Source organism: Solanum pennellii, chromosome 1 (genome assembly GCF_001406875.1).
Source record: "Solanum pennellii chromosome 1, SPENNV200".
Classification (NCBI taxonomy): domain Eukaryota; kingdom Viridiplantae; phylum Streptophyta; class Magnoliopsida; order Solanales; family Solanaceae; genus Solanum; species Solanum pennellii.
The window spans coordinates 98999188-99011410 of NC_028637.1; the positions used below are offsets into that span (position 1 = coordinate 98999188).

Here is a 12223-nt window from a genome sequence, read left to right on the forward strand (position 1 = left end):
AATAGATTGAAAATATCCTGGAGAATTGCAGATCATTTTACCAAAAAAAGTGGTCTGAAGATTCCACCTGAGCGCCTCTACTTGTAACAGGTCATGAACTAGACCAGAATCATTTACAAGTGATCATACAATATTTGAGTAGCAAATGCCAGATGCCAAGAATCTCTAAAAATCATTTGCATTGTTGGTTCAGAAAGGGACATCTCCAAATCACTTGACACTGGAAAATTGACAGTAATCCTAAATTGCATTAAACAAAATCAAGAAGCAAGAATAACAAATAGTCATTTTGTTTCATTAGTGGTGACTGAAGTAATGCACAACATAGCAGATAATGAAAAAGCCTGCTACAACTAGAGTTTCAAGATACAACAAAAGTTACAAATCAGGTATGCTACAGATCAACCTTGTTTTCATATATCAGCTGGTCTACGTGAAAGTGTTTCTTCATCACATCATCAGCCTCTGCAGCTAATGCTCGATTCTTCGAGTTTAGGAGTTAGCTTTTTGTAAATGACGTTCCACCTCCATTTGGGAAATTGCAGCATCTCTTACACACAAGTGCAACAAAGATCTGTTTCGTGCCAGAATTCCAGCAAAGAATTGTAGCAAAAGAATGTGCGCTTTCAAATGCAGTTTCACGGATAGCTTGTGAGAATACTAGGTCTTCACACAAGTTGTGACACAACCTCAAGCTCTGAATCTCCTAAACCCAAACCAAATTTCATAGTGATTGAATAGCAAACTATCATGTGTAAACTTGCCAATATACTCTAGTCCTAAAGCATTCAACCTCTTTGTGCATTCTTCTCCTCCCAATCGTGAACAGAACTTGATATTATGTGACACAAAGATTCGACCTTCTTGAGGCTTCAATTTAGCAGCTAACCTCTCCAAACCAACCCAAACAAGTTTATCAGGGATATGAAGAAAAACAGCACTTGCATATATCAGATCATACATAGTTCCGGATCCAAATTTACTGAAATCCATGTCTTCACCTCTAACAATAAGGGGACGCTTGTGTAATAAGCCTTGAGACGGAAGCTCATATCTGAATGCAGCCATTAAAGAAAGTTCATCTCTCTCAAGACAGTGGAAGTGTTCTGGGTTCAGATACCGGATGAAATGTAATCCAACACGAAGAGTACCACATCCGATCTCAAGAACTTGAGCATTTGGGGTTAGATGGGCTGACTCTGCAAGGAATTCAAAAACATCCCTCCCTCCTGCCCATGGTTCTCCATAATTGCTATGATGTTGTTCTACGAGGAGTTCACCGGGACAAGGAAGGGCAGTGTGATTATTCGTCAGTTCTCCTTCATAATGTGATATGCCCTTGAACCTGCAAAAGACAGAAGTTATAATAGACAAGCCGAGCTACTACTGAGTAGCCACTAACAATAGCACTTGATCAACACTTCAGCTGCATACAAGAGGAAAACACCTAATTATAAATTTCCATTTCCTGGCATGCTCTGAAATCAAATAAGTCTATGCATTATTTTTATAACAACCACAACAACTACTATATCTCTTTCCCAAGCTAAAAGAACAAATAAGGGTGATGAAATCATGAGAAGAAATTTAAAACTATAATATATATTTATCTCTCATTAGAGCCTAGTTTCATGTTTATCACTGAGAGTACTAAAAGCATATTTTCTTTCTTTTCAAGGAAAAGATTATAAAGGGAGAGGGAGGTGAAACCAAAAAAGAGTAAACTTCTAAAATAAGTTTATTTGTTTCTCATTCTTTATTACTAACACTTATCAAAGCACAATGTCTCCTTAATCATATTCTTCATGTTCTGATTAAACATGGTAATTTTATTTATGAACAATACCGATATCTTCTTATTCATCTACTTATCCTTCTATTAATTACCAACCAGCCCCATGGGGAGTAATAAAATGGAACCCCAGTCTATCCCTACCGAAGCAATTTATATATCTTTATTTGTTTCCAGATCAAAGACTGTCATCACCAGCACTCATCATATACATTATACATTATTCCCTTCTAGATTACATATCTTATTAAAACTAAATAGATAATAGGGATGTTCCTCAGCAAATGCATAAAAATTCATACCCTCGTAAACAGAAGTCAGGAACAAATTACTAAAACAGCATGAATAACGTTCTTCATCTCACTATATTTCTACAGTAACCAGTGTCACCTAGGAGAGGAAATAACCTTCCAGTAAAACCAAACAATTGCCAGGAATTTCTATAAATGGCCGCTTTTATTAGTAATCACGATAAAGGCATGGCCTTTTCAACTACTAAATCAGACTTCACAGGTCATTCACCGTATGATTGCAATAAAATCCTCAATTATGCAAAAAAGAATTTTAGTTAGAAAACTAAGTTTGATAATTCTATGCAATTACACTACAAGCCGAGTGTGAAATACTCAAAACTTCACCAGATGCACAAAATCACAAATTAATCCAAGCATGGAGGAAAGTGTGAAAAATAGATTCAGGAAGTTTCATACTGAAGAAGATCCTGGAGCTGTTGTTGGCGAGTACGAGGGTTGATCCCTTTGCGCAGCACATTATCCGCCATATGGAGTCCATTACCTTCGATCTGTTTCTTCACCCACTCTATATCCTCTGTTGACGTCGAGATCCGTTCTCCGGTGCCGGATCTGTAGCCACCACCGCCACTGACGGCGGTGGTTGTAGTGACAGGGCAATTACACGGTGGTGGTGAGGAGAAAAGAAAAAAGAATAATACGGCGGAAAAGGCGGCGCCGGAGAGGAGCAGCACCGGCAGAGATACTACCACTCCCTTCGATGAGGACGATAGCAGAGCCATAAGAGTGGCGATACGTTTCTGCGTTTCAGTATTTGTAGATTTTGTAGTTCAATAATGGCGCACAACTGTGAGCTCGGGATCTATTGTACCATCTGTTTAGCAGATCGTACATTTCACTCTCTTTTTTTCCGATTGCAACTTTTATATGGTTGATGATAAAATATCACAAATAATTTTAAAAAAAAAAGGGAACGGTCATTTTTCTTTTAACTAGGATAAATGGAAAAGAAGTTCGTTCTTTTAAAACGAATGGAGTATAATATATTATATATGATATTCTTTTGTCATCGTAATTATATATTTTTTCTTTTTGAAGAAATGTTTACTGAATGGATAATATTATGAAATATATGTTAGTTCGTAAATTTGATTGCAAGCTTTAAAAATGTTAATTTCGTATATTTAATAGTTTCAAAAGAAACTTATTAGGTTTCAAATACATTGAAAAAATAATGATAAAACAATGAAATTAGGAAGAATCTCATTATGATCTCAAATTAGTTAAATTCATGTTTATAGTAATTCCTTGTATTAGTTTCAAAGTGTGGCCACAATTGATTTGTATTTTAAAAGTTTTTGGAGCTTTAATTTCTCAATATAATAAAATTGAAACGATACAAAGAAAATTAACATGACTCTTGTATGAAAATAACACTCATAAATCAAGAAATAATTCAAATTTGATAATAATGTCTTATAGCCTAGTAATTCATACAACTTGAAAGGGTACCATAAAAAAAATTATCAAAAACATAGTTAAGTTTTCTTGAATATTTTTTAATTTTGTAGTTGAATTATCAAGTATGTGAAATTTTTATTAAAATTATGACCAATTATTTATCAAAGTACACCTTAATCATCAATTGTTCACATTTTCTATTTAAATAGGTAATATTTCAAATAAAAAAAATAAACATTTAATATTAATAAAGTATTTTAATGGTGAGGATCTAAATAAAAAATTTGCAGGACTATGATAGAGTTACTAAAATCTTGATAACATTTATATAAAGTGTTTTATAAATATATATTTATTATTATCGCGTATGAATTATATTATTAGTGTTAAATAAAGTGCGCTAATTGGTATTTGTTGTACTAATATCTCAGTGTTACGAGTCATTACCCTGTGTGAAGCTTACGATTTCAATTTTGCAATTAAACTGAATTAAATCACATTTTTTTTGAAAATTATGGAGTCAATAATATTCTTTAAATAAATAAAATTATATGGTACAAGTATATAAATCAAATAAGTTAAATATATTTACACAAAAAAAGCTTTAAATGACTCAACATCTTCAGCGATTTTTTCTTTTGTCCCTTCCAATTGTTGTTTCAACATTAAGAGTCGATTCAAATTTTGACATTGTTCAACATCTATACGCTTCACCCAATTGTGGAGACTATTCTTCTTTGGAGTCGAAGATGATTTTGATCTCGAAGTTTCGCCATAAACAACAACATTAGAACTAGAATTAGAATCAGAATTAGAATCGTGAAAATTCATGTCTGTTATTAATAATTTCATACATCTGCCACTATTAGAAAAATGTGTTCTTATAGCATAATCAACGTCTCCACAAGTATAAGGCCTTCCTGTGGGTGACAATACAATTGAAGCAACACGAGAACCCGTCATGGATTCAAATTGTTTAGCTTTTTTGAAAAGTCCTTTTCGTCTTTTCGAGAATGTAACCATTCTAGAAGTTTCCTTTATAATTTTCTCGATCTCTATTTTCTTCTTCCCTGTGCCCATTCTCCTAAATTTCCTCTGTGTTGTTTTTTTCTCTTCTTCCGGGAGTTTATTTTGCTTCGAAACAAGAAGTTTATTGAGCTTTGAAATTAAGAATTTGGGGTAGATATANAATATATGGAATGTAATTTAAATCTTTAGAAGAAAATCTTGACTGATCATTTATTTTGTGTCAAAGTTTGACTTGTAAATTGTGATTACATAGCAATTGAAATTTGGAAGTAAGGAACATACCAAAGGATCTCAAATTAGTTTATTTTTAAAAAATATGAGAAAATATGAATAATGTGTTATTTTGGTTTATAGATATATTTCATTTTATTGAAATAGTCCTAATGTGTAATAAAAGGTGTTTATTTTGGTTTTTAATATATTTCACCTTATTCAAATTGTTCTTAATGTATAACAAACAATGTTCATTCTGATCCTTTAGCCTAAATCTAATATATTTATAAAACAAAATTAAAATGTATTAAATATAATTGTAAATTTCATGTAACTAACAAAATTTTTACCATTATTGTCTTGTTAATTAACTTCAAAAAAAAACTTCATAAAATCTAACATCATTTTCTCTACTTTTTGAATAAATTTACGTATGACATTTATAAATAAGATCTAATTTTTGTTTATTTAAATTTTAAGCTAGAAGAGGTCAAGACGAATTACATTCATTGTAAAGTAGTATTTTTTTTTGTCGGTATAAACATGTTACACGAGAGTTGAAATGAGGTTTTAATGACTATAAATGTATTTCAAAATAAGATTTATTTTTTGAGAAAATTATAATAATATAATAAGTAATTTAAATTTTGGTATATATATATATCTTTTTAAGTATGAACGGTACATTTTGGAGTACTTAAATATATCACCTCCATGCTTCCTTAAATTCCTGCTCTTCGATAATGTCCATGTAAGCTCTATATATAAACACATTAGTCAATATATAAAATCTATCATGGTTACAAAAATAATACGCGATAAATAGCTACCAACATAAAGCCAATAATATACTGGTAATAAACCTTCCATTAATGTGTAGTAAAAAACACACAATTAATTTCTCAGAATACTTATTACATGTATGAATAACTCGGACATATAGGACTTCTCTTTGAATTGATTAATGAAACCAAATGATATTCACAAATCACTCAAAAAATAATATTGCATATGGTAAATCTAAACTAATACAATATATAGAAAATGAGGAGCAAAATTCAAATTGTCAGTTTTTGTTAATACATTATATATGGTTACAATATGAATTGATAAAACCTTGTGGTAAGATAAATGGCTTGTGCCAATTTACTATTTCTGCAATCAAAAGTTGNTGGTTACAATATGAATTGATAAAACCTTGTGGTAAGATAAATGGCTTGTGCCAATTTACTATTTTCTGCAAGCAATTTCATTATTTAACCAAAGGCACCACTTCAAAATATTTAGACTCATAGCTCCTAAAGCTTTTTCATTTAGCAGTGCAATAGTGGAACAGAATAAAACTCCAGCAAGAAGAACACCTAAATGCAGATAAGAAAACCAAATTCCTTTTATGAACTGAGAAACTCGTACCTATTCACCTACCTTCCTTTCTTTCTTCTTTCTAAAAAAGCTGCAATATCATTTATCGCCCTTCCCACGTCATGGGTTTGTCAATCATCCACAGTTTGCTTGCTTCTGCCAAAGTATCCCAATAACGACATATACTAATCCTCGTCAAACTAAACACAAAGAACTAAACAGCTAAAGTTGTTGGGAAATATAAGAAAATTCACGATAATATAAATAACATTATTACTTATCAAAAAGTGGTTTTGAAAATAAAATGAAAATTACTAAGCACTATGCCTATTTATAGGCCAATAAATAACTTGATCACGACAAGTGTCCATTTCATATCATAAGAGCATAGCATCATACAAGTATTAAACAAGTAGACATATGAAGAAGAAGGGGTGAAATATTGATAAATGTTATAATGTCAATTTTCCAAATAATTTCAAAAATAATTTAATTACTAACTTTATAAATACACTTAATAAAATATTCTTTTGAAATAAAATATTTTGCTTCCAATTAAAGATGGAAAAGACTCTTACACAAACTGGACACCCACCAATGCGATCCGCTGGATATTTCATTTATATTTGTACAAAACTTTTGCCTATTGGATTTGATCCTGGAGGAAGAATTCTCTAAAGCTTTCCATTTAAATAAAGATGATTTTTTAGGTACAAATTATTCTAGATGATTAGTAAAAATTTTTAGAATTATATAGGATAATATCTTTAAATACTTGATATATCTAGAAATTATGTCAATGTTTTAAATATTTTTAGTGAATTATAGAAATATTGAAATAATTGTTAAATAGATAGAAGATAAAGCTATCTAGAATAATTTATTAAACAAGTAGAATATAAAACTATTTAGAATAATTTTTAGAAGCAACCTTATGCAAGTATAAATAAAGGCAACGTTAGGCATTTGTAACTGAATAACTCAAATCAAATATTCTTCTTCTATAACAAAGTTCTTTTTAGCCCCAATAATGATCTTTTTCCTTAGTTATTTTCTATAACAAAGTTCAAATCAAATCTTTCCTTGACAAAAAGTATAAATAAAGATGGCGTTAGGCATTTGCGAACAACCCAAATCAACAATAACTTTTTTTCTTAAGAAAACATTAAAGAGCCCAAATAATCAAAATCTTTTTTCTTAGTCATTTTCTATAACAAAGTTCAAATCAAACCTTTTCTTGACAAAAAGTAAAAATAAAAATGACGTTAATTATTTGCGAACAACCCAAATCAATAATGACTTTTTTCCTTAACAAAACATAAATGAGCCCAAATAATCAAAATCCAATCTTTCTTTAAAAAAAACACACCAAATCTTTGAGTTTAAAAGAATTCCAGAAAGGCCAAATCTTTTGGTTTTTTACTTTAAAAGATCAAATCTTTTTTTTTAAAAAAACCACCAATTTTCTTTTGACAGAACATAAAAAAGCCAAATAATCAAAAGTTAATTTATCTAAAAAAAAATACACACTAAATCTTATATATATATATATATATATATATATATATATATATATATCCACGCCAAATCGGCCAAATCTTTGAGTTTATCGATTATATTTATTTTTGAGTTTATCGGTCACATTTATTTTTGAGTTTATTGCCACATTTCTTAGTTTCGAAAAGCACTTACGTTTAAAAGAAACCAAATAATCATTGTATAGGTTACATTTTTAAATTTTCCATTAAGTTTAATTAACTCTATAAAATTTAGGAATAATTATAACTTTTAAAAGAAACAAAAATAAATTGATTATACTAAAAAAGATTAATATATTATTACTAAATAAAATGAAAAAAAAATTAATATATATCACCAAAACAGTACAAGTATATAAATTTCTATTATATACAAGAGAGAAGTGGAGGACAACCAAGTGTAAAAATATAATTTTACGCTAACAAAAATCTATAAAGAAAGATAATAAATAATTCTATAATTATCTTTCTATATATGAAATGAATAATGATCAAAGGCAAAAATATAATTTCACGATACAAAAATCTACCAAGAATGATAACAAAAAAATTAAATAGTTCTAGACACATCTTAAATAATTGTTATTACCATTAACTTATTTTGTTGTTACTTCGTTTCCTTTTTTTTTCTTTTGTAAGTTATTGTTGTATCTATTTAATTATTACTATATTTCACTATTAATTTAATTTAATTCTTAATATTTTTTCTAATCATTATGCTTATTAAAAAACCTACTTATTATATAAAAATATCACGAAATAATTATTTCAATCTTTATTTTGGCTTCAATTAATATACTTGAAAATAAATTAGTGTGATAAAATTAATAATATATATTAGATTGAAATTAAAGAAAAAGATGTTAAAAGTAACTTTACAAATAAAAATAAATAGGATGATATATTTGTAATAAAAGATGACCAAGAATAAAAATGTAATTTCATTATAATGAAAATCTATTAAGAATAAATAATTTAGAAACATCTTTCTATATATGAAGTGAATGGTGATCAAAGGTAAAAATTTAACTCATGCAAGCAAAAATTTACGAAGAATGATAACAAGAAAATTAAATAATTCTAAAAACATCTTTAGGTATTATTATTAGTATTACCTCATTTTTTGTTATTTTTTTAATGAGTTATTGTGATATCTATTTATTATACGAAAGTTAATAAATAATGATTACGCTTGGCTCTTTATAATTATATATCAAGTATAATATTAGGTGGAACCAATTAAATTATAATTAAAATTTATATGTATATTTAATTTTGTGTATTAAAATATTTTTTAATTTTGTGATCTTTAACATGCTATATAAAAGAAAATTAAAATTCAAAAGTTATTTTCTTTTTGAAATGAAATAAAAAATAAATTCATATAAATAAAAAAGGAGGGAGTCATATATTAAAAATGAAATATATATGTGTTATTGTTGAAATGAGCTTTCATATATTATTATTTTTTTTAAAAAAAATTGTTTCTTCTATTAATTTGTGTATATATGTGGAGTTTTAAAGATTTGAACATTTTAATATAGAAATATAATGATTTGAAAACTTTAATTCTTCGTTTTAATTTCTAATTTGTTGCATATTGAAAATTACATAAGAAAAAGAAACTTAAAAACGCAATGTAACAATTTAAAATATTTTTAGAAAAATATAGTTAAAAAACATAATGAAATTTGGTTGACTCTCGTATTTTTATCGAAATAAAAAAAGTTGCATATATTGTTTAAAAATAACGTAAGAACTAAAAAGTACTATAAATCACAATAAAATGAAAACTAGAAATATGTGAAAATCATATAAGAAATTCCATTTACTTTNTATATATATATATATATATATATCTTTTTGACAAGCTTGATTTATTCGAAATATATAGAATTTTAGAAGATTAAGAAATTATTTGAAAATAACATTGTCCCCTTAAATCTTATATATATATATATATATATATATATATATATATATATATCCACGCCAAATCGGCCAAATCTTTGAGTTTATCGATTATATTTATTTTTGAGTTTATCGGTCACATTTATTTTTGAGTTTATTGCCACATTTCTTAGTTTCGAAAAGCACTTACGTTTAAAAGAAACCAAATAATCATTGTATAGGTTACATTTTTAAATTTTCCATTAAGTTTAATTAACTCTATAAAATTTAGGAATAATTATAACTTTTAAAAGAAACAAAAATAAATTGATTATACTAAAAAAGATTAATATATTATTACTAAATAAAATGAAAAAAAAATTAATATATATCACCAAAACAGTACAAGTATATAAATTTCTATTATATACAAGAGAGAAGTGGAGGACAACCAAGTGTAAAAATATAATTTTACGCTAACAAAAATCTATAAAGAAAGATAATAAATAATTCTATAATTATCTTTCTATATATGAAATGAATAATGATCAAAGGCAAAAATATAATTTCACGATACAAAAATCTACCAAGAATGATAACAAAAAAATTAAATAGTTCTAGACACATCTTAAATAATTGTTATTACCATTAACTTATTTTGTTGTTACTTCGTTTCCTTTTTTTTTCTTTTGTAAGTTATTGTTGTATCTATTTAATTATTACTATATTTCACTATTAATTTAATTTAATTCTTAATATTTTTTCTAATCATTATGCTTATTAAAAAACCTACTTATTATATAAAAATATCACGAAATAATTATTTCAATCTTTATTTTGGCTTCAATTAATATACTTGAAAATAAATTAGTGTGATAAAATTAATAATATATATTAGATTGAAATTAAAGAAAAAGATGTTAAAAGTAACTTTACAAATAAAAATAAATAGGATGATATATTTGTAATAAAAGATGACCAAGAATAAAAATGTAATTTCATTATAATGAAAATCTATTAAGAATAAATAATTTAGAAACATCTTTCTATATATGAAGTGAATGGTGATCAAAGGTAAAAATTTAACTCATGCAAGCAAAAATTTACGAAGAATGATAACAAGAAAATTAAATAATTCTAAAAACATCTTTAGGTATTATTATTAGTATTACCTCATTTTTTGTTATTTTTTTAATGAGTTATTGTGATATCTATTTATTATACGAAAGTTAATAAATAATGATTACGCTTGGCTCTTTATAATTATATATCAAGTATAATATTAGGTGGAACCAATTAAATTATAATTAAAATTTATATGTATATTTAATTTTGTGTATTAAAATATTTTTTAATTTTGTGATCTTTAACATGCTATATAAAAGAAAATTAAAATTCAAAAGTTATTTTCTTTTTGAAATGAAATAAAAAATAAATTCATATAAATAAAAAAGGAGGGAGTCATATATTAAAAATGAAATATATATGTGTTATTGTTGAAATGAGCTTTCATATATTATTATTTTTTTTAAAAAAAATTGTTTCTTCTATTAATTTGTGTATATATGTGGAGTTTTAAAGATTTGAACATTTTAATATAGAAATATAATGATTTGAAAACTTTAATTCTTCGTTTTAATTTCTAATTTGTTGCATATTGAAAATTACATAAGAAAAAGAAACTTAAAAACGCAATGTAACAATTTAAAATATTTTTAGAAAAATATAGTTAAAAAACATAATGAAATTTGGTTGACTCTCGTATTTTTATCGAAATAAAAAAAGTTGCATATATTGTTTAAAAATAACGTAAGAACTAAAAAGTACTATAAATCACAATAAAATGAAAACTAGAAATATGTGAAAATCATATAAGAAATTCCATTTACTTTTTAAAATCACTTATATCATATAAAATAAAACATAAAATAAAACGGATGAAGTAACATATATTATTCGAAAATAACATAAAAGGTACTCCATAAATTAACAATTAATATATTCTTTTAGAAAACACATAAAAAATTTAATTCACCTTTTCAAATTTCATTTTTGTCATACAAATTGAAAGGAAAAAACTAATATACGTTAAACCTGGACACATAATGTCTAGTAACATAAATAAGCTAAGTAACATAACTAAGCTAAGTTAAAAGGTTTAAACTTAAACAAACAAAGCTTCAAATAACTCAAGCTCTTCAATGGAACCAATTTTTTCTCTTGTTCCTTCTAATTGTTGCTTCAACATTAACAAATAATTTAAATTTTGATATTGTTCGACATCTATACCCTCCACCCAACGGCGGAGACCACTGCTCTTCGAGTTCGATAATAATTTCAACCCAGAATCAGAATCGAAATCATAATTAGGACCTGAAATTAATAATTCCATACATCGAATACTAGAAAAATGCTGTTGTATAGCGAAATTAACGTCTCCACAAGTATAAGGCCTTCCGGTTGGTGAAAAAACAACCGACGCAACACGAGAACCTGTCATGGATTCAAGTTCTTTAGCTTTTTTAAAAAGCCCTTTTCGTCTTTTCGAGAATGTCACCATTCTAGATGTTTCCTTCATTATTTTCTCGATCTCTATTTTTTTCTTCCCTGTACCCATTATACTAAATTTTGTTCGTGTTTGTTCTTCTTCAAGAAGTATACTTTGCTTTCAGATTTAGAATTTGGGG

The 12223-nt window shown here is 26.8% G+C and overlaps 3 protein-coding genes across 3 annotated transcripts; all 3 read right to left on the reverse strand.

The window, feature by feature from the left end:
• Positions 1-228: 228 nt before the first annotated feature.
• Positions 229-2997, reverse strand: LOC107008436. The gene is made up of 2 exons (XM_015207471.1): positions 2503-2997; positions 229-1345 (listed from the first exon to the last, which is right to left on the reverse strand). The coding sequence occupies exons 1-2, from the start codon at positions 2823-2825 to the stop codon at positions 691-693; spliced, it is 978 nt and encodes a 325-aa protein (XP_015062957.1). The 5' UTR covers positions 2826-2997; the 3' UTR covers positions 229-690.
• Positions 2998-4092: 1095 nt separating this feature from the next.
• LOC107025436 (MADS-box transcription factor 23-like) lies at positions 4093-4584 on the reverse strand. The gene has a single exon (XM_015226226.1). It carries the CDS (start codon positions 4582-4584, stop codon positions 4093-4095), a length of 492 nt encoding a protein of 163 aa, XP_015081712.1.
• A 7058-nt stretch (positions 4585-11642) lies between these two features.
• LOC107025447 (agamous-like MADS-box protein AGL29) lies at positions 11643-12185 on the reverse strand. The gene has a single exon (XM_015226237.2). The coding sequence runs from the start codon at positions 12151-12153 to the stop codon at positions 11701-11703; it is 453 nt and encodes a 150-aa protein (XP_015081723.1). The 5' UTR covers positions 12154-12185; the 3' UTR covers positions 11643-11700.
• Positions 12186-12223: the final 38 nt, after the last annotated feature.